Source organism: Genypterus blacodes, unplaced genomic scaffold, assembly GCF_046128005.1.
Source record: "Genypterus blacodes isolate CSIRO-AG114 ecotype Tasmania unplaced genomic scaffold, CSIRO-AGI_Gbla_v1 ptg000021l_1, whole genome shotgun sequence".
In the NCBI taxonomy this organism is placed as follows: Eukaryota; Metazoa; Chordata; class Actinopteri; order Ophidiiformes; family Ophidiidae; genus Genypterus; species Genypterus blacodes.
In genome coordinates this window covers 8089469-8112944 of record NW_027466834.1, presented here as the reverse complement: position 1 = coordinate 8112944, position 23476 = coordinate 8089469, and the positions used below count along the sequence as shown (strand labels likewise).

The window sequence follows — 23476 nt, the reverse complement described above, 5'->3', positions numbered from 1 at the left end:
AAAAGCCTTGAACACATGTCTTAATTACTTCCAGCAACCCCCCCCACTCACACACACACAGACAGACAAACAGACACACGTGCGTGCACACACACACCGCCATGTGGCAAGCACATGCCACACCTTGTTTCAGCCTATTTTGTTCAGACTGAGCACAGGTAGAGTTTTTTCAGGACACACAGACACACAGACACACAGACACAGAGACACAGAGACACACACACACACACACACACACACACACACACACACACACACACACACACACACTTTATATCTAACTTTGTTCTGTGTGATTGTATCTACAGGATTTAGTGTGAGTACAAAGGATTTCAACAGGTACAAAATCATATTTTTATCCATATGGTCTTAAGATCAGATTTTCCTTGTGGAGAAGAATGAAACCTCCAAAGTTCACACAAGGTGAAAGTTCTGCTCTAAATCCAGCTGTATGAGTTACAGCAGCACCCTGCACAGATAAGATTATTCCTATATGTGCCTTTCTCTTCCTCTGTGTTACACTTCTAAATCCATTCTTTCCAAAAATACACCACACAGGGCCCCATGCTGAAATATAAATAGTTTATATTGAGGAAATAAAGTGATAAATACTTCACATACATTTACATTTATTACTATCCAAAGCGACACACATACAATCTCTATGAGACTAAGAAACAAAGAAACAAACAATTTGGATGGAAACATTTTTTTTTTTTTGCAATAGTAATAATCTTTACATAACAGTAACAGACATTAATGATGTCGAACATAAAGCTCCACGTCTTAGTGTCAAAATATCTCATGATGAAACAGTTTCCATTGAAAATCATGATGTTTGGTTCTGAATAGCTTTTCTGATTTATCTTCATGAACCAAGAACTACTAAAGGGTAGAGATGAAATATTTATACTGTATCTGGTAAAGGTAACACCCTGATCATCCCTCTCCCTCCACAAAAATGACATCATCTCTTTCTTATCAGCTGTAGTGAGCCAGGCAGTGGCATTATCACAGCCAGCCGCTGCATGCACCAATCTATCCAGCTACCCTTGTGTGGAAAAGGTTATGGAACACCAAAGGTGAGAGGAATTCCAGTGAGGGTGCAATTCTGGGGTGAAAACAATAAAAAGATAAACATCTGGTGATAAGAGCATGGAGAATATAGAAATAAAGAAATAGCAATGCAGCAGCACTCCTATGCAGGGAAAAGGAGATAAGACATATACAGCTTACACAATGGCAAACAGTATAATGTAGGGTTATTTGATAGGGCCCACACACACACACACACGCACACACACTCACAAACATTGATTACATTCTCCTTGTGATACTGTGAGGAAATGATCATTTCAGCATGGGATTGATTATGTGCAGGAAAGACAAAAACATCTCATATCAAAGCAAGGACAGCACTTTGAGATACTCCATCACAGCTGCACAAGCCGCTTTCCACTTTTAAAACAAATCCCACATTCTATTTTATGCCAGGTGTCCCAGTGCATTTTTGCTGAAACACACCAGAAGCTCCATAAAATATCTGTGAAATATCACAGCCATGGGATAGGCTGAGACATACCGGCCGCTACAGGCAATGGATGTTTGCAATGACACAAATCATAACCCCGCAGTGTGTAATTAAACATGATTACTGCAGGGAAACTAGAAACAGATTAAGAGGCGCAAACTGTCTGCTAACTTAGAAATCTGAATACATGATTTAATGAGCTTTATGGCTTAATTAAAGTTAATGCAGATGCTGAAGGGGAAAGTCGAGCCTGCATGGGAATGCTGATCGGGGGATGTTGTTTGTTTGCAATTTGGAAAGGTTGGAGTGTTTCTGTAGTTTCCGTCATTTTTCTCCCCAAAATGGAAAGTGTCCATCTGCAAACAGGATCAGGAAAATCTAACACTGTGAACACAAGACGGCCGACAAAATGAAGTGTGAGGCGGACTATTATCTGAGCTAATAGACTTCCATCACATTTAAATCCTTATGTTGTCTCTCCGTCTACCCTGTAATAGAACAACAGTGTGTTCACACACAGCAGAATGAAGGAAATATAAAACGGCGTCTACGAATTACACAAAGTGACACAATGGAGACTAGTGAATGATTGATGACTGGCTCACTTATCCCCTGAGGCAGCTTTCAACAGGTTACCAGAAAGAAGCTAAATGTTCTAAATGGAAATAAAACTCAATTATTTTTTTTGGCAAGAAATCACTCCTTTAGGTTTTGGATCCAAATCCCATTTTCCAAATATCATTTCCTGTGGGTGAATGATGTGGATTGATGTTTACAAAGTATAGGTCAACATTCCTGCTGAACATGTTGATCAGAAAGTCAGCATTTCCAACAGGGGCTGCTGTCAAAGAGCTGTTTGCAAGTAGTGCTTTGAAAACAAACAGTTACAGAAATTGGATCTGACCAAGGCGGCATGAAAGCAGCAGCACTAAGACAGAACGCAGTAATTAAAGTACAAACACTGAATGAAGGATCCCTCTTGCACTTGTGCTCCAGCTGGTGATTTTGAAGATTCTCTCTGTAACACTTTAGACATAGATACAGTAGCTTGAGTTTGTTTATGCTCCAAACGTACTAGGCCTGTTTTCAAAGAAGCTTAGAATCTTGTTAGACTACGCAAACATTAAAACCATCTGAATGCCTAATGAGGACTTTCACCTACACAAACCATTTCAGAAAGGCTGGGTAAGAGTTCTGCAATGCACAAATGTACAAACCTTTGGAAATTAGGCTTTGGCTATATGCTTTATGTGTTGTGTCTTATGGCTTAAGATGAATTTGGAGGCTCAGTGCTTTGTTTCCTCTTTGCTGAGAACCAAACTGTGACAGCAGTTCCACACACGACGTGATGCGACAGAGCGAAAGACTGAGCTCAGATACCACTATGAGGAACAACAGTCAATTATTTGATACACAGAATGTAAATTGCAAGAGGCAACCTGGAGTGAAACAACCAATCTCCTACTTATTGGAAACTGCTAATGTAAGCTAGCTTGCTCCTACTAGTGCTCGATAGCTGATGCTCGCTGGCTAGTGATGAAGAGAGAAAGTGAAAGAAAAATTGAGTTGACTGGACGTCCATGTTATCTGGACCCAGTCACAGTATTTGGTGGCCTGTCCCCGGCGGTGATTGTAATTGGTTCATACTTAGCAAGTCGCAACATGAAAACGCTGCTGGTGAGGATTCAATTTGCTCACTCAGCATGTGTGGAACTGGTGTGAGGCATCTTTGCACTTATTTTGAAAAAACTAAACAAACAGTATAAGTAGCATAATCTTCACATCCATTTAAAGCTCAGAGTTGCTAGTTTTAAACAAATACAGATATCTCTAATACCTGCCATACATATCTATGCTTCAAAACAGCTCCCGGTAAATTCTGTATGGTTTCCTATTGCCATTATGTTTAGCACCGTGCACAGCTTGCAAGCACCCAGAACTATCATATAATCATACAATCTCTCCGCAGCCATGCCAGGAAATGGCTGCTCAGAAGAAGAGTGGTTTGTATGAGCCGTATCAGCAGATGATGAGATACCACCAACTGCAACAATTAAATATGTGACCGAAATGAAAATGACACTGTTAAGTCAAATGTACACCAACACTACATTATGACATTTCTTTTGATGTGCAACTTGTTCTTTGGTGTCGACAAAAACTTTTTTAACGAGGCTTTACATGCACGTCTTCCTCATTGTTCTTTGTAGAGTTTGTGGAAGACCTGCTTAGACTGCCAATTACACAGCAAGGCAGCATTGTAACAGACTCATGGCCTCAGTAATTACCACAGACATTACATGCTGTTATGTTCTCTGGCCCTGGTTTGCACTCCGAATGCCAACAGCAGAATCAATTTCGGCTGCACAGACACCAATGAGCGTGCCAACACTCTCATGCAAAAATACACACATGAATGCACACACACACATGCACACTTGCACACACACTATGTATCATGAGAACAGTCCACTGATGTGTATACTTTGAAGTGAGAGACTCATCAGTCAGACGGTGGATTCCAGTGCACTGCTCCCTGTATCAGGACGGCTTTTTACAGCTGGACACATCTGCTTTTAGTGAGCTGTGACAACTCTTTCGCTCTTATAGTTTCCATGTGCAGCACCTTTCAGGAGCCTAACAATTCTCTACAGAGAGCAAGCTCATAGAATAAAATGCTAAAGCACAAACACACTCAAATACTGTGTATCATAAAGTATAAAAGTAACATTTCAAGGCAAAGGTGATTGCCCTGAGTGCTTGAATGAGGATTCCAATGAATCCTTTTGTTCAAGTGCTTTGTTTCCGCCTAAGGGTAATTTAAAAATCTATGTTTTCTTGGGTTTCCATTATTCCATCAACACTGTGGCTGATATAAATAAAAGGCCTCTGGTTATGAAAGTCCTTGATGATTATGTATTATTACCCATGGGTTTCTATTGCATGGCAACAGTCATGCTCAGCCAAGCTTGATTCGTGTGTCTTGATTGTAGAATAGGACCTGGAGCAGGATAGCCACATCGATTAGGATCTGGACCGCACCACACACCCAGAATTGAGATGGACTTTCATTGATCACAAAGTAGGTGGTCTTGAAGACGTCACCAGCCGTCCACAGCAGCACCATCTTCACACTGGAGCAATGGAGACACAAAGGGTAACAGAACAATGACATTTCCATAAGGAGCTGAAACAAAGGAAATGCACTGGAAGAACATTTAACAGCAATTTATGAGCCAGAATGGTAGTAATTCTCTTATTGCATTCATCTGCTTCTGGAGTGCTTTCATCTTGAATGAGTTGGCAGCGAAGAAAAATCAATACAAAACAGTTTGCTCTGAAGTTCCGACAGCATGTTAGAGAAAGTGAAGGAAAGATTCATGGAGAAAGAGAAGAGAGACACCATCAGCCTGATACCAAGACAAGACCCTAGAGAACTCCTCATCAAAGGCATCCAAGCATGGAAAAGTCCTTTGAGACATTAGACTTTGAGACATGTTTTATTAGGCTATACCGATACATTTGATTTGATGTGTTCCTCTTCACATCACTGCCTTTTATACTCCTAATGCTGTCTTTTCATACTTTTTTTCATACTTTTTTATCTTCTCTTCATTCTAATACTTCTCTTTATTCTTCTCCTTTCCTTTGCTCTTTCTCTCTCATCTTGTTTTCCCTCCTTTACCTTTCTACTTTCTGTTTCTGTCTCGAGTCATTTCCTGTCACGTCTGGTTAACTCTTACCCAACACAGCCTGTATTCCCAGCCCACTGCTACTCCACCTACTGCCTGCTCGCTCTTCCGTTCCTTGTGTCGTCCTCAGGAAAATGAAGTCCCATAGGTCTAAATTTAATCTAAATTTATTTTATTACGTCTGACTGGGCCTGCAGATGGCACAGGACCATTAGTCATCAGTATGACATAAGGGTCAGAAGGGGGTGAGGGAGACAGGAAGGGTGAGAGACACACAGGCAGCATTAGACGGACAAGGGTAAGACAAAGCAACCACATTGGAGAAAGCGACAGACCTCTGCAAAATGGGAGGAGACCTGTGTGAGACAGATATGGATGATAAGTGTGTATGGGGCAGAGGGAGTATAGAGACCTAATGACTATGGGGACAAGTTGTCCTGTATTATCCTTGAGTTGTCCTTGCAGAGTCACATCAAACTTATCTAACTCTCCCCTGGGCTCTCTTCATGACTACATGTAGAACGAATACATTAGTACCCAACAATCCTGGCCACCGTGAACAAATGTGTAGATGATTATTCAGCCTACCTTGGAATGTTCACTTAGTCAACTACGAGAGGCACCGATACAGAAGAAGACTTATGTGGAGGGGGGCTGTGCATGAATGAATTAGGTGAAAATGTCAGCTTAATAGCGGTATAGAAATTCAGGCTATTTCCACTTCCACCCCCCAAGCTTAAACCAAGCAGCAATTCCTGAGGGCAAATCTGACCCTCACAGTTTGTTCTGCCCCCATGACTTTTTAACATCTTGGGGTACGCACACAAGGGTTTGATGAAACTTCTCATCATGCTTTTACATCTCTCTCTTATGACCTCTATTACTAAATGGCTGGGAGTACAGATAACCACTGACCACAACAACAGAGAAAAGACGAAGTGCAGAGGATGGAGAAGGAAAAACTACTTTAGTGGAACAAAATGTGAATGTTTCCCCAGAGGAACACTGGTAGCCAAACAAGTAAAGTAAATAAATGGTAACAAAATAAAGTTACCATTTATTTTAAAATACTAATGCTCTAACAGAAATGACTAAAGAATAATAAACATGATTGTAAGTAATTCTGCCCTTTAGTCGTTACATATTTTAATTAATAATATCATATTTGTTTTTACTGTAAATCGACTTGAAGATGATTTTTGTGGATCTCAAGAATTTTGAATTTGTTCCCTAACACAAGACAAGATCAAATAGATGAATTAGGCCCAATTTATAATCTCTCCTTCCCTGCAGCCTCGTCACCCTTCATTCACTCTTCATCCGCCCCCTCTCCGCCTCGCCCTCCATTCCTTCCCCCTCCCTCACCTTCCCAAATTCTCTGCTCCCCTCTTGGGCTAATTTCTTTGCTCAAGAGACGACAAACATCATTAGCGAGGATGAATCATTAACAATGTAATTAAAGGGGGCAGGTCATCTGTACCAAAGCAGTCTTAACAGCGGCACAGAACAATGGAGACGTAGCACCAGTTGGAGGTCGTACACACACACACACACACACTGAGCCAGAGGAAGACACAACCACAAAACCATGCAAAAAACAAATGAGCGCTTTGGTTTAATCTCTGTGCCAGCAAACCAATGTTGCTAAGGTCTCTGCTCCAGGATCGGAGAGTAATTCAGTGAAAATTAGATGAAAATAGAATCATTGTTGTACATTTGACACATTTGTCATGCAAGTCTGATAGCATTACGTGGCAAAGACATCAATAACAGACTGACTTGTGGCCCAGTTGACAGGAGATGAAAGACACAGAACAAGCAATTCAACTTGGTCTTGAGTGAGGCATCTAGTGTCCACAGGGAAGAGGAGTGATTATGGTATTGATTTGAGCGCCCTGACTGAGCGACGGCCTCTATCTCACTCACACACACATACTCACACGTCATCCACATCCAACAGAATATGTACGTATGTAAGTATGCTTTTATTGACAAAAGAATGTAAAGAGATGCATAGTAACAAAATGCTATATGTGTAATTATTCTTCCACATCCACACACACACACACACACACACACACACACACAGTATGCAATTATGCTGTTTTAGTTCAGCTCAGCCCAGACAAATCTAAGATTGATTGCTATTGACCCAACACCTTCATCTGAGCTAAGTGACGAGAGATGAGAGAGGATGGAGGAAGTGGACAGGGTGAAACGGTGAACCGGGCACTTTAAGGATGGAGAGTCATACATGGGCGATGGATAAAAGGGATACGGAGGTGAGCGAAGATGAAGAGAGACAGAGAACAACGTATGGGAACGAGGGCAGGGGACGACAAGTGGAGAGGATAGTGAAAAACGAAGGCAACCGGGAGAGCAACAGGACAGGAGAGAGTGATGGAGGAAAGCACCAGGGATGTTTGATGATGCAGTGGTGATGGCTGTGTCGCATGTGGGCCAGCCAGTAATTGTGCTGTGTATTGAACAAGAACTCTGTCAGGGCAGCTATTAACGCCACGATGCAGCTGAACTGGACAAGTGGAACATAACTACAGGAAACACAACTGTAAGGGACATTTGCAAAGACAGAGAGAGACAGAGAGGCTAAGTTACTATTGAGACACTATGTAATACTTCACCATAATTCTCAGTCCACAGTAGGTCAAATATCCTTTGTCCACTGTGGTGTGGGGGCATGGATAAGCTTATATAGTGCACCATAAAGGATAGGTTTAATAGTGCTGAGAGAGTGTTAAATAGTGGCAGCTAATAGTCCTCAGACTGGAGTGTTGCCCCTCTGAGGCACACAGACACAGACAGTGAGCTAGGTGGATATCATTCAGTGGCCAGACATTTGAAGCACCATTGTTTTATGTTAAGAGGGTTTAATCAAGTCTGTCATGTCTTATCCCTGTGTGTGTCAAACAATGACAAATAAAAAAACCTGAAAACTCAACCCCAAACTCTTCAACTGCGATCAAATCTTCCGTAACATGTACATGCACAGGTGATTTGAGTTAATCAGCTGATTAGAGTGTGACATCGTGAGGCTACAATATTGAACAAATAGGTCTGGATGTTTAGAAATGACTTCTTGTTGGTTATTTGTCATGGCGTTGTTTTTCACATTTTATTGAATGACCCTTTAACTGCTAGATTGAAAATACAAATCATTATAACTGAGTAAACACCATTGTTGCAGCCCCTCATTTCAAAAACCTGTTTAGTAGCAGAGAATTGTACACAGGGATCTGGACAGGAGCCCAGGGTTTTCACAATATCTCAGTTTGTGTAAAATGTTGCGCAGGGTATCTTGTGCAAGTTTTCCATTTAATGTACTGCGTCTGTATAAGAAAATGGGTGATGAGGAAGCTTAAAACATTTCTAATACTCTTACTTATGTACTCCATCAGATTTACAGCCCTCAATGCAGTTTACACTTTAAAACCTCAATGTCTCCCTGGCAAATCTGTTCTCAGTTGTTCTTTCTCTCACTCTATCCCTCTGCCGGTTTAACTGTATTAATCTGCAGTATCTCTTTTGTATTCTTCTCCCATCCTCACAGAGATGAAGACATCCCTGTATATCTCTCTCCTTCCCTCAGTCTCCTCCTCTAACTCTTCTTCCTCACACCTTTTCCCACCCTCGGCCCAGCTCTTGCCAATTGTTGTCTAATCATCTTTTTGTTTTCTGTATTGTTTTCTCTAGCTTTTGTCTTTGTCCTGTCTCAGAGGCAAAGCCTTGTTCATTGCCCAGGTGGACAGATGGATGGATGGATACTTGGATGAAGAAATTAAATTGCAATTAAGGACGAAGGAAGACACAGAATAACAAACGGCTGTCTCGTCCCCTTTTACTTAACATGACTGGTTTTAATCTCACAACTAAATTTTATGGCTGAATTACCACATTGAAATTATGCTGGCGGTGTAGTTTATGAGAAACTCAAACAGAAGGGACCATAAGCTTGATGTCAACTTGGCTCTACAACCCTGCTCTGAACTACATACACACTACATACCGACACACTTTATGGCCTAAGGTTTCGTTACCATGATGATAAATAGAAAAACATTCTGTGCAATAAGTTGAAACTGACAAAAGCAATTGACAACCACCATTCTTTATTCCCTATTTAATGGAACTGGCACTTTGTTTTTGATTGATAATGTCAGGTATTATTCTATATAATGAAATAAATGAAAAGGGCCTGAACATTATTATTGAGATAGATATTGAACAAACTAATTATTTCATGTTTTTTGTGTCCAATCTTATAATCATTCAGCCTATTTAGATGGTGAAACGTTCTCTGTGTGGCATTTGGTATCAATATGTGCACCACACTGAACACAGATTTGATTTGTTCAAGGAAATAAGGAAGAAATTAATTTCCAAACATGGTCAAGGCTACAAGACCATCTCTAAGCAGCTTGATGTTCTTATGACCACAGTTGCTGGTGTTATCTGGAAGTTTAAGGTCCTCCATTGGAATGCAGCCAAGCTCCCTGGATGTGGCAGCAAGAAGAAAATTGCCCAAAGAACAGAAGGACAGTTTGATTGATGGAAGAGCACTTAAGGAAACTTCAAAACAGATACAAGCTGACCTCCAAGATCAAGTTGCAACAGTGTCTGGTTGGTCAGCTGTTTTCTGAATGAAAGTGGGCTCCAGGGTCTTCTTCCATGGAATGGCCAATTGAAAGAGAGACATAAAAAAGCCCCACTGGGGTTTGATAAAATGCATGTTGACAAACCACAATGCATCTGGGAGGATGTCCAGCTCTATGTTCAGAGATCAAAATATGAAGCTATCAAAGAAAAGAAGAGCACCCCTTCAGTGAAACATGGAGGAGACTCAGTTATGTTATGGGGTTGCTTTGCTGCATCTGACACAGGATGTCTTAAATCTGTGCAGGACACAATGAAATAAGATAATTATCAAGGCAGTCTGGAGCCAAACTTACTGCCCAGTGTTAGAAAGCTCTGACTCAGTATCAGGTCAGGGCTCATCCAACAGGACGTGTGTGTGCGTGCATGTGTGTGCGTGTTTTATTGGAATGGTACCAACACTTTTGACCATGCCTTTACATGATTTCCACTTAAGGTTGAAACACACACCAGTCATCGTTGTGGATAATGACTTGTTAATGAGTGGGTAGAATTTCAGCACTGTGTGATACATTTCTCATTACTCATTGGATCACTGGGTTATTCGGACCAAAACAGTAATTTTCAACTGCTATTGTTGGAGAAAGTAGGAAAGCAATTGCAATGCAAACCACAGGAAAGATTTATGGTTTAAATAGAGAATCAGACCATGTATGTGAGGCATTAAAGCGTCTCCAGAGAGGTTATAGAGAGTCCTTGCAAATGCTTGATAATACGAATACAAAGCTCATGGAAAAAAACTCTCAAGCAGCAGAAGTGCTTGTTTCAGGCTTCAAACACTTTTTTCACTGCAAGCATGCATGTACATTTGTACAATGCGCATGTGTGTGTGTGTGTGTGTGTTTGCAAATATGTGTACATTTGTCCGCCCACTCCAAAGTGTATGTGAGATGATTTAACAGCTGGGCTGTAGCCATCCAAAACTAGCATTTTCCCTGAGGGGGGCAGATAGAGAGAGACTGAAATCAAAGGGCCCAGTGCAGAGAAGCCGAGCTACTCTTAACCCACTAACTATGAATTATGCATGTTGATCGATTGCACACAAACAAACAGCAAACTTGCCTGAAAAAGATGGATATTGCCTCACAAAATTAAACAGAGGGGAGGTGAGGAGAAGACGGAGTAACACCGAAAGTTAGTCCAACACTTTTTGACACTTCTGCAGAGTGTAAACAAGCCAGAATACAGGAGGTGACCCACCGTAATGATGGCTACTTCTGAATATTCATTACATCAGTAATTGGCTACTGTATAATCTAAAAAACTGCTGATGTCCTAAGGTCACTACTACTAAAAAGCGATAACAAAACAAAAAATTCTAACCTCGAATCACATCCCTTTTCTTATTGTCCAAGCATCAATAAGCATGCAGGCTATTCCATGTCACTGTTACTACTTGCTGCTGGAGTTAACATTTGTTTTTTTTTACTCTGGCTTTTTGGGCTTGGAGGCAATGATAGTATTCCTGGCAGCACACACTTACATTTGCATCTTTGCCAGAATGTCAAGAATACAAAGAAGTCAGTGTTTTCTCTTCCTCATGTTTGTATGCAGCCTTTCGTTGCTGACTTTACTTTTGTAGACCAGGCTGGAGGCACACTATGCAGTGCCTTGGCAAGGGACAAGGGACACATATCTTGTGTAGATTAGAGAACTGCTATCACTTGCAAGTGATAGCAGTCAACTGCAAGACACCTGGACCCTACTAACTTGTATTACATTAGCTGCATCTGGAGGTGAAACCATTACTTTGAGCTCTCTAGCTTGTTAGTATGGAGGCCATGTACTGACAACTACCCTAGCTGCTTTGTAACAAGTATTGCTTTGAAATGATAATGAAGGTGATTTGGGGAATTGTAAAATGGTCCAATGTGCAAATTTATAAGAGAATCAGCAGAAGGGGAGAGGAATGCATGACACGGCAATATGTTCTAAGTGGTCTAAAGGTAGTTCCTTCTTTTAATTAGCTAACTAGAACACATTCGATGATGACACCTGACCTGCTCCACAAGGGCAATGGTTTGATTTTTAACACCGAACCTAATGATGCGTTTCATTACATAATAATGAAATAAAATAAAAAATACATTTGCTTATTTCATCAATTTCTCATTTAATCTTCAAAACAGCAATACTGCATAAATTGCCTGTAACTACAACCCAAGCAGATATTTTTAAATTGCTTACTTTACTTTACATTTAACGGACAATAACATAAAACCGTGAAAAACGGTGAGTCATCTCATTTGAGACGCTGATGGCAGTCAATTTGGGGGATTTTTACTTGATACTACAACAAAAACACAAGTTTATATGGTTAATTGTAAAATCTTCCACTGAAAGTACAAGAAAACCTCCTGTGTTGCCCCAGGACAGACAGGATTGTGTTACAGTGTGAACTACTGCACCACCTTATATAATCCTCATCAGATCACGCTATCTTTATCCAGGCAAATAGGGATATACTGTATGTGTTTTGCTTATACAACACACCACTTACGCAAGCAAACATGGAATCCTGCATGCATGCGTACACACATTACACGTAGAGATACAGACACACTTGAGAGGCTTATCCACGAAATGTAAATTGTTTGGGTCAGACAATAAGCCTCATAGAAAGCAGGCAAAAATGTTAATAAATGAGTAAAGAAGAGAGAAATATTGGGGATAGTCATTTGTTTCCTTAATGAACTGCTCCATATAAGTAACACCCACTTTTTAGTAAACATAAATAAAGCAAACTACACATGTCCATACTCACTGGCTTGGTACGATTTGGCACAATAGTATAAAAATATAAATACTCATATAAATCATGCACATGTGTTTGCGGCTGCTGTCAGTCTTACTCGCACCTTCCCCATGTGGTCATCCTCAGGGACGTACAGAGACAGTGACCTTTCAGGGCACACAACTTAGGCTCCAAGGTCACAAATAGCTTAAAAGGCAGTACAAAGTGTGCATCATACCCTCCAGGGCTGTACTGTAGAGGCTACTGGCCCTTTGTCCTGCATGGCCTCAAGTTAATGGCCGTCTCAAGAGGAATGTGAAACCGCCATTAGGGTACCATTTAAAGGACACGGTAATAGGACCACCATTATTGCCTGTGAGGTGTTAGCCTGAGATGAGAGAGGCGTGTGTGTGAAGGTGTGAAAAAGGTGGGGGGGGGGGGGGGGGGGCGAATATGCAGCACACATACAAATGTGACAGGTTTACAGTCACTTGTTACTTTTTCTGGATTCTGTCTTTTGGCTGAGATACGTGTGTACATAGATGAATTGACAACACAGCTTTTGTTGCATTCTTGGCGATACAGAACAGAGAATTTCAGTGAGACAGAAAGAAAAAAAAGAGAGGTGGAAAAAGGAAAGACAGTGGAGAGTGGTTTCCCCAGAGAAGACCAGCTATACTGTACTTTGTCTGTTTTCCATTTAGAGAATTCGACAGACTGTCACTGTCGGAGTCCCCTCCACTGTCGCTGAGTGACATTGTGAAGGTTGGCTGCTTTGTTGCTGAGCTGGGAGAAGAGAATGGCACAGGAAGCCAAAAAGATAAAGTTTAATGAGGGGGAGGGGAGCAGGCAGGCAGGCAGGCTCACCAGGCAGCTGAGAGATGAGTGTGGAGCAATCATTCACACACACACACACACACACACACACACACACACACACACACACACACACACACACACACACACACACACACACACACACACACACACACACACACACACACACACACACACACACACACACACACACACACACACACACACACACACACAAACCCTCGGTAATATTTATGTAAACAAATCACAATTTTTGCATTCAATAGTAGCTTCCACTGAGTAATAATGAGTGCTTTTCAAAGCCAAGCAGGTGACAGCATCACTCAGCGGTCTGTCACTTAAAATCCTGCATCTCCATAAAGTCGGCATTATTACACTTTCTTTTCTACGCATTTTGTTTTGAAACTTCACGAAGTCATGAACTTGGATGGCAAAAAACTCAAGTGCAAAATAGGAAATGTGAAAAAACGGAGCTTTCACTAAGTACAGCACCAGTGATGAAAGGCTGGAAGTAAGAGTGACAAATCCCTGCTGTGACATCTCTTATCTCTTCCATCTATAGCGCACTTTCCTAAATGCCCCTTTCTGTCACAGCCCCCCCCCCCCCCCTCATTGTATCTTTCCATTACTCCTATCTCCTCTTCAATTTCCCTGGAGTCCTACTGAGGGTGAATGTCTGTGTTCATACGAACATCCATTTAAAATCTGTCTTGATGATTATAGCCTCAGTGACTGTGTATGGACATATATCTGTGTGAGTCTCTCTCTCTCTCTCTCTCTCTCTCTCTCTCTCTCTCTCTCTCTCTCTCTCTCTCCTCTCTCTCTCTCTCTCTCTCTCTCTCTCTCTCTCTCTCTCTCTCTCTCTCTCTCTCTCTCTCTCTCTCTCTCTCTCTCTCTCTCTCTCTCTCTCTCTCTCTCTCTCTCTCTCTCTCTCTCTCTCTCTCTCTCCTCTACTTTCCACAACATATTGTGGACCATTTGGGCGAGCAGGAAAAAGTGAGCAGTCCTCCTCAACACAGATCCATACAGTCAACATCACACCTCAGTAATGGGACCCATGGGAATCACTATAACAACAACTAACTCCTTCACATGGGATAACATGAGAGGAAGTACACACAATCTGGTGCATCACTATACCTGGGAATACTGCAGTTTGTTTAAGCACAACTAAACAATCATTTCAGCGAAGAACTGCTTAACAGACTTGACTTTACTGTGTGTATAATTATCAATATCAGATGTGTGTTTTTAGTTCATAATTTAATTTATGATGTATTATTTTGCTTGTTTATTTTTCTTTCTGCTGTAACAAATAATTTCCCTGTGAGATTTATTAAGAACTCTTAGACAGGAAGACAGAGAGACAGACAGAGTTTGACCTTGGCTGATTTGCTACTATGATCCCAGATGTGCACCCTCTGGCTATATTATGTGAAATGGGGCAATGTTATCAAGAAAGAAAGAATCATCAATCAAAAATGACATTACTTGTAGCAACACACCTAATGCTTTACTTAATGACTTCAAAATAAAAGTGTGCAGGCATTATTCCTTGTATTGGGCACAAAATGTGTGATCACCAGGTGGTCAGCAATGGGTGTGCTGCAACTGCTACTTCACTGCATTCATTGTTGAAAATGCTGATTCACAGTTACAGATTGAAACAAACATGGTGAGAATATGAAGGGTTCACTTCCTACAGGCAAGGCAAGGGACAATAACTGCTCAGAAAGTCTATAAATGTACATGCAAACTCCATTACTCCAATACTTATTTTGTCTGAACTAGGATTAAAGCTTGTCGTAAAATGTAAACTTGGGTGGAATTCCATTTTTTTTACCAAATATACAGCTAATCACTCATTTCTTAAATGAGGGGAAGCACGCCAAGTCTAAATCTGTTTGTTACCCTGACAATGCAGAAATGTGCCTAACTCATTTAGATGTTATCCTAGCTTTGCAAAATATTTACTGCCTAAATCGGAGCATAATCTATGTTCTTCCTTAAGCTCGGGTGAAGCTGTATTGGCCCAGCAGAAGGTTTTCTGTACTTCCACAGCAGGCTTTCATTGAACAGTTGGACTAAGGACACAGCAAACTAAACTTTTTCCAACATCAAAGCAACTTGTGAAATTTTCATTCGGCTTCTTAAGGAATTCAGCATACCTGCAATATGAATTTCATCTCATTGTAAAGTTCTCAAAAGTGGTGCAAGCCCATTTGTATGTCTTGTTTGAAATCCCCCAGCTTCCTTTAAAAAGCACACACTGCGCTTCTTTTGTCCTAAAGCTTGAAATTCTATTTCTATAGCATTTCTCAACTCAACCCAATAACATAAATTGGAAAATACTATTGAACACGGGCACATATGGCATAACAGCAAGATTCTCTTTTGCCAATAAGGTTGATATTATGTTGATTGAAGTCTGATGTCTTGCTGAACACACACACTATGCACATTGACAGTGGCTGTATCCTATCATGGTTGACCACAGGCGTATTGTGTTTTCAATGGCCTTTTCTCCTTGATGTGTAACACACATACACATACAAACACACACATATGTGTTAACATAACGAGGAAATAATGGTCATAATAAGTGGGGTATTCTGTGTCATTAGGGGTGTAATTGATCTCACAGTCCTCAGTACCTGAAAGGCTAATCTGTTTCAGCACATTGACCTTTACACATTCTGACATGATCTTTACTGGGGAAAAAAAGCTATATTGCAAGCAAAGCTTTTGCTCTCTTCCTCTTTCATCAGTTTTAAATACCTAATGCCCCTCATGAGAAATCAAAGCTACATGTTTGGCCTCAGAAACATGCTGTACCTCATTCCTCTGGTGGAGCTGTTGTGGAAGTTTTGTAGTAGCTGGGGGAGGCCTAGCATAGCCTCAAACATCACAGCCAGCAGGCCCAGTGTTTCCACAAACATGGCAGAGTCCAGGAGCAGCAAGGTGACCACCGCACACAGCACCGTGAAGCCAAAACAGAAGAGCAGGTAATCCTCGAAAGCACTCCACTTCCAGAAGTAGCGCACGTCCAAATCTGGGAGAAAGAAATGAAGTAGAAAATCAATGCTGATGCACAAATAATACATTCTTCTGAAGCTTGTCAACAGTATTGTTTTAGTAGGGAGAGAAGAGGATTAAAAGGTAAGAAAACAGAAAACATCAAGAAAGACGTGGGTAAGTAGCCGTGTATGTGTTTGTGTGTGTGTGTATGGTGCAGAATAAATGGGTGCTTGTGTGCAGATACAGAAGGACAACTGTAACAGGTAGAGAATGAATAGCAATAGGGAAGGAAAGAGGCAGAGAGTGAAAAGAGGGAGAATGTTTGATTAGAGGATGCATCGAAATTCTGTTCACACAGCAGAACTAAATCAATACTGAGCACATGCATAAATGAATAGAACAAAGATAAATGAGATATGTGAACGCTTTTACATTTCTATTACTTTGGAACAAGTACTTAGATTGGAATAAGCTGACCCAAGCTTTTTCATTTCTTGTCTTTAATGATACATATGGTCACTGTTGACATCGAGAGAAGCCGCTTCTTGTCTCAAACAACATTCACTCAACCAGTATGGAGAAGCTAGCTAGCCGGTATGGAGAAGCTAGCTAACATGCTTCTCTTAAGTTGCTACAGATGCAGCATTTATGAGATATTAGATTTTGAGTTTGAATTAAGATAAACCAGAGACCCAGAGGCAAGTTAAATGCTGGTTGAATACATACCAACTATTTCCTACATGGACCATACTCCAGAGGTGACTTGTGCTTTCTCATTGCTTATGTATGACCACAGAGCTGCCAAAACAGCTGACATCAGCTAAAAGAGATTGATGGCTAAATAAGAGCACATTAGTTAGTGTGGGGACTGAACTGTGACTCTGTGTGTAATATATACCAAGGCACCCGACTTCTGCTACACAGCCCAGACTTTGCCTAATCAGGACGACATAGTTTGCAGTGATATGAGGGACATGATTGAATCTTACCCCTATGTTCTTATGTGGTTCAAATTGGTCACAAGAGTCGGCCTGAGATATTGTATATCATACTGGCCTGATCTTGGGTTGGAACAGACCATCAAATCCATCATCGCCCTGTCATATTATCATTATGTCAACAAACATAGTGACTGTGGCAGGCGGGAGATTTGGAAGCACATCAGAGGATGACATTCAGGCTGTATTTACTCAATAAAAGTTGCATGGTGTGATTCCACAACTGGTCTAGTTCGGTATAATAAAGGAAAAACTGGATATTGGGTCATTTAACCGTCAAAAACCTTAACATCGACCTAAAAGAGTTTTTCCTTTATATGGTAGATTTGTACTACTCTGTGTGTGTGTGTTGTTGAATTGAATTGAATTTCTGTATATACAGTATAACATAAATCTTTTAAAAAAAAGTATCAGTTCTTTCTCCTTTGGGCAAAATCTGCAAAACTTCAATACTCCCAATAAACTCAATTATTTCCGCATAAATTGTTGTTAGTGTACTTGTAACATTTTGGGTTAGGGTTAACCCTAACCCATTTTTAATCAATTTACTCAAGCATACAGAATCTACTGAGTACAAAACACACATTTGTCTCTGGGTTACACATTTTATTGTCTAAACATTCTCCATCTCTCTCACAGACACACACACACACCAAGCTGGGACATTTCCCATTTCTATCCTCAGAGCTGAACCTGCTGTTGCGTTGTAGGACAGACAGAGTGAGACTCCTTGCAGTGAGTGCAGTATGGCATTATTGTGGCAAACAGTGATTAACATTACTGACAGCCCCAAAAGACACATTGCCTTCAGCTTACAACAGAGATGCTAAGTGGGAGACACGGAAGGCATTGACACACACACACACACACACACCCTCTCTCTCTCTCTCTCTCTCTCTCTCTCTTGTTCTCACTCACACATACTACATGACTGAAAGAATATTGCCTCTGCCGATATGAGTTGACGCTGATACACGCCAAAAAAGCAAAAGGCAGAGAGCCTGGAAACACTTCACGTCTTATTTACAAGTGTCTCTTTGCTTCTGGTGTCTCTTCCCTTCAATGCTCTACTGGCTGTGATGCAGACTGACTGGAAAAAGGAGATGGGGAGACCAGGAGGGGCGGGCTCACAGATTTATCAGCAACATTAAAGCCCTTTCATTTCTCTTTGAATGAGGCCAAGGTAGAGCGTATATAAACACGTTGACAGCGGCAGAAATTAAAGCGTTGGTATTTCAAAATAACTGTCAACATTTCAGTGAATAAAGCCTCCCACTGTGCCTCTCACATCTTCATTTCTCCATTATTAATTCTGGTTGCTTTCCTTTACGACTGCCAGACACACACACACACACACACACACACACACACACACACACACACACACACACACACACACACACACACACACACACACACACACACACACACACACACACACACACACACACACACACACACACACACACACACACACACACACACACACACACACACACACACACACACACACACACACACCAAAAGCAGTCTTCTGTCCTTGCTGACCCAATCTATTTCCACATATAAAAGTAAAACACCCGCTTTTCCTTTCACAAGCTTGTATGTTTACCAGAATAACCAAATTCGCTGGAGCAGTATAATAGATAGAGAACAGCATGCATCATTCATGCAGTCCTCTCTTGTATTTGTCCTCCTCTCCTATCAAGCAGCGCCATCACTTCTCTTTCCGTGAGCAGCTGTTTTCTGACTCCCCTCTTTTCTAAATTCTGTATTTCCCGTCGTTGTTTTTTGACCCACCATCCTGATTATAATGTACGTCTTTACTTCCACCTGCCTGACACCCCAGCCAGGCTGCCTGGCTCTTTGAAGCAGCATCCTGTCCAGAGTTCCTGGTTCTGTCGAAGCCAGGGTTGCACTTCCAAGACAGCCAAAACTCCATGCAGCCAGGCTGCCTTTCTTTTGTTTACACAAACTCCATTGTGTGTGTCTGAGTGAAGATGCTTAGACAGGACAGGCCAATCAATTTGTGTTGGCGTGGGTCTGAGTTCAAAGTTTTGAGTGTACCTCGGGTGCAGCATTGCCAGAGTACTGTTAGTCCTTATCTACAGCACCACACAGGCTGCAGAGGAAAAGGAAAGAGTGGGATTAGACAGTGAAGGATGAACACAGGAAGTAGTGTAAGTGAGTCAGGGAGAGGAGAGAGCAAGAAAGAGGAGTGAGTGTGGCCTTGAGTCTGTCAAGTTGATATGTGGAGGGTAAACTCAAGGTATTTCCCATCAGGCAGAGCAGAGAGCACGGTGCAGAGCTGAGAATAGAGACTATAAGACAAAGACGGAGATCGTCACTGACAGCCAGAGAGCTTCAATACACTGTATGCTGGCTCAGCGCTGTCAGTCTGTGAGCAGAACTCCTCTCTGTGAAGTCTGCTCAGTGCTAAGATGTCTGACAGGTCTAGGGACACATCTCATGTCATGTCGACAACCTATTCAGCGCTTTGATCGGCGGTCTAATTCGTGCAGAGGCGCAGCTTCTAGCAGGACAGAGCGATGTAATGACCCTGTCAAATCCTTTTACAAGCATCCAAAGTGGACCAAACCACATTTCCAAAATTGAATCCAACCAACGAAAGCAAGGGATTGATTTCATCCGAATCTGACTAAGAGGAACTCTGATGGAGAATGGAAGCTGCAACCCCACAGTATCCATCTATTAAGCAGTATGTATCTAAGCATGCAGATATCAGTGTCGTGCCTTCTCACTTCATGAACACGGCTCTGTGGAGCTCAGATAAGAAAGGACACAGGAGAAAATCCTCTGATACTTTCTTGTCAATATTTAATACAGACATTAAAGAAGTGATGCAGTCACTTTGAAGTACACAGGGTCACTGAACCATTCTGAACTCTGTGAAAGAGGGGAGGTTTTGTTTCTGTGCTGTGGGAGTTGACAAAAACATAACTTGGTTAGACAATCAAAAGACTGAGTCTGAGTGAAGTGAGTTTCTCTCTCAGAACAGCAGGACTCAGCAGGGGGGCAGTATTGAACAAATGTGTTGAATGCTGTTGCGAGACACACATGTATGGATTTTTTTTTATGCTAAAAAAAAGAAGCTTTGGCCTGTAAATTCTTAGAAATTTGAAACAGAGGTATTTTGTATGCACTGTTATAGTAAATGGGTTCATCTCTACAATCTTTGTCACCTTCCTAGAGGCTTTGGCTAATGGCTAACGGAGGCTGCTACCAGTGAATTCTTTTTTAACCTAGTGACACTCTTTGTTTAAGAAAAGTTACAAAATGGCTGACTGCAGAATTCAACTACTTTCAGATTCTAAAACGAATCCTGGTCCCCTAAAATAAAGCACAAAAACTCACACACGCACAGAACAGTCAACACAGCGATCAGTCAACACAACACTAATTAAAGTAAACCAGAAAGAGGAAATTAAAAAAAGGGAAAAGCAGGGCAAACAAAGCCACATCATCTTATTATGATTTCACAAATCCCCGGGAAATAATGTCATATGCTCCGTACCCTCCGTATTATCTGCTTCATTGCACTCTCCCTACGCCGCCGCTAATGCCATTTCGATGTTTCCCGGGGGATATTGCAGTGTCGAGCTGAAACAACATCAGCGATACACGAGGATGTTTTGGTCCGGCCATGTGGTAACCATGGGGTTATTTGTAGAAACAGGGGCAGCTATTTTTATCCAGACCCAGACAAGCTGACTGAAAACTTTTGATTCACTGACTGCGGAGCTCTGTTAACAGCTACACCTTCAACCACACAGACACCCAAAGAGGTTTACCGGGTTAATTGGCTCATTCAGCTGCACTGGAAACTGAAAGTACTGTATGTTCTCATTCTACAACAAACCCAGAGGAAGTCTATTTAAGGAAGTCTATTTAAGGGCTTGTTTACAGTGAAAGATCATAGTGAAACAACTCTAAATGTGTGATAACCATCAATAATATACCCAAATATGCATAGTTTGTAACACTGGAGGCCATTTCTACTGTGGAAAGCAGATGTAAACCAATCTTTTAGGTACTGCATGCAGTATTTGTGTGTGCAGTTTCTTTTTAGATACACACTATTGCACCGTATTGCCTTCACACACACGCCAAATATTTCAGCTTGTCCAATACCCCTCTCTCTCTCTCTTCCTCTCTCAGGGTGGTACAGGGCGTACTGTTATTCTGGAAACATGCAATATGCAGTATCGTTGCATTATCTGACTTCCTCACATCTTCTCATCTTTCAATTTTTAATCCAGGATTATATATATATATATATATTTTGGTACGCACTGAATTAACATAACTAAATTAAGCATTAAGATGACTTCATTGTTGCACAGTGCCTGTCAGTGTGATAACAAAAGCCTGCCAGTATCCTCTAATACATATTCATCCTGTACAGATGACTGGCACAAATCCTTTAGCATTACATGTTCCTTTTTTATTACAAAGTATATTCATGCAGAAACACCCAGGCAATGCATTTCACAAGTCAACAGTTTCCATTAGCTCACTTGAATAGTAATGAGATGCTGCATGCCTCCGGAATCGTGGCATTCATGAAGACTGTAAGGTGAACTGTGTTGGAGTCGGATCAGCCAGAGGATTAGGGGAGCAGATAAATAGAAATGTAGTGTATAATTATCCAATCATTTCAGTTACCATTACTGCTACAGATATCCTACATTGATTCAGATTGAGGCTGCTCTCACAACTTCCTTATTTGGAGCAAAGCTATAGAATCTGTGATGCAGGTGAGAGGACATTTTACCCTGGTCCAGACCAAAGTGATAAGGTAAAGAAAGAAAAAACGCTGATTTATAGAACGATTCAAGAATCAAGGTCGTATACTTTCCATTATGTAGTCTGTGAATCGTAGCCCTGTTGATAACTTCACGTCTCTTTTGGCGTGAGTGCACTAAACACTTCCACACTCCAAGAGGGCGGTTTAGAATCATTGGATTGCCTTCTTCACCATCCCAAACAATGTTAGCACCGATCCTAATCGGCGATGTGGCGCCAGCACGCAAGTGTAACCTTAACTTCTGCTGTAGCACCTTTAAGCACCCTCACAACGGTAAATCTCTCTCTATTAAAGAGGTCATAACATGCCACGCTAAGTCGGTTATTTACTTCATCACCTGCCCATGCGGAAAATCATACAGTACGTTGGGGGGAAAAAGGACGGGAATTAAAAACCTGTATCTCCTCTATTTGTTATATGCTGTAGGTAGAGAAAAAGGTCTCCCTTCTTTAGACGGGGTGGGAATCTAGACAATCTGCTTTCAAAGAGAGAGAACTTCTCATTCATTATTTAAAAACCCTCGCCCCATTTGGTTTAAATGTGGAGTTTAAATTAAAATGTTTCTTATGATTCTATGTCATCTCTATGTGGGGGATTGGCTGCTTCTTCCTCCATTCACCTGAAATTATGGGGGGGGGGGGGGGGAAATGAATGGGAGCCCTAATGGCACAGCTAACCCACACATCAAACCAGCCAGTTTGGTCTGCTCCTTTACTGTAATGCAAAATAAACCAAACCACATAAAAAAAGATACAAACTAACAAAAAAAATCAATGAGCGGGTGCTTTATTGCATTTCTGGGAGGCACAATCAGATCAAATCAGCCAAGTCCAGTCCATTGGTCTGACGTTGCCAGGATCACCAGCTGTTCAGTTTCCTGTGCATCAGAGCTTTTAATGTCTGCTGTCCCTCCCTTTTAAAACAAGCACCTGTCTGTAATCCCACCAAAAACTGCATGATAGGAGAAGCACGCCGAATAAACAGAAGGTAGCTTTTAATTTGCAATATGTTGTTTGTGTAACAGTGTGATTTTGTTTATTAAATTTGATAGTAAGAACACAGACTAATGAATAAACACAGCTACACTATACGCATGTTTTGCCTTAAGTGGGAAGAATGCAGAATGACCTTGCAGTGTCTGCTGGTGGTTTCACTGATACATTTATG

General features: G+C 41.3%; 1 protein-coding gene across 2 annotated transcripts in view; it reads right to left on the bottom strand.

Moving 5' to 3' along the window:
* Positions 1 to 1577: 1577 nt before the first annotated feature.
* Positions 1578 to 23476, bottom strand: part of LOC142991828 (solute carrier family 66 member 2) — a 42706-nt gene continuing 20807 nt past the window's right edge. For both annotated transcript variants that reach the window (XM_076141978.1, XM_076141979.1), the window contains 2 exons: positions 16301 to 16517; positions 1578 to 4665 (listed from right to left, as the gene is read on the bottom strand). In XM_076141978.1, coding sequence (XP_075998093.1) covers positions 4491 to 4665; positions 16301 to 16517 — 392 coding nt within the window. In that variant the 3' untranslated portion in view covers positions 1578 to 4490. The remainder of the gene's footprint in view (positions 4666 to 16300; positions 16518 to 23476) is intronic.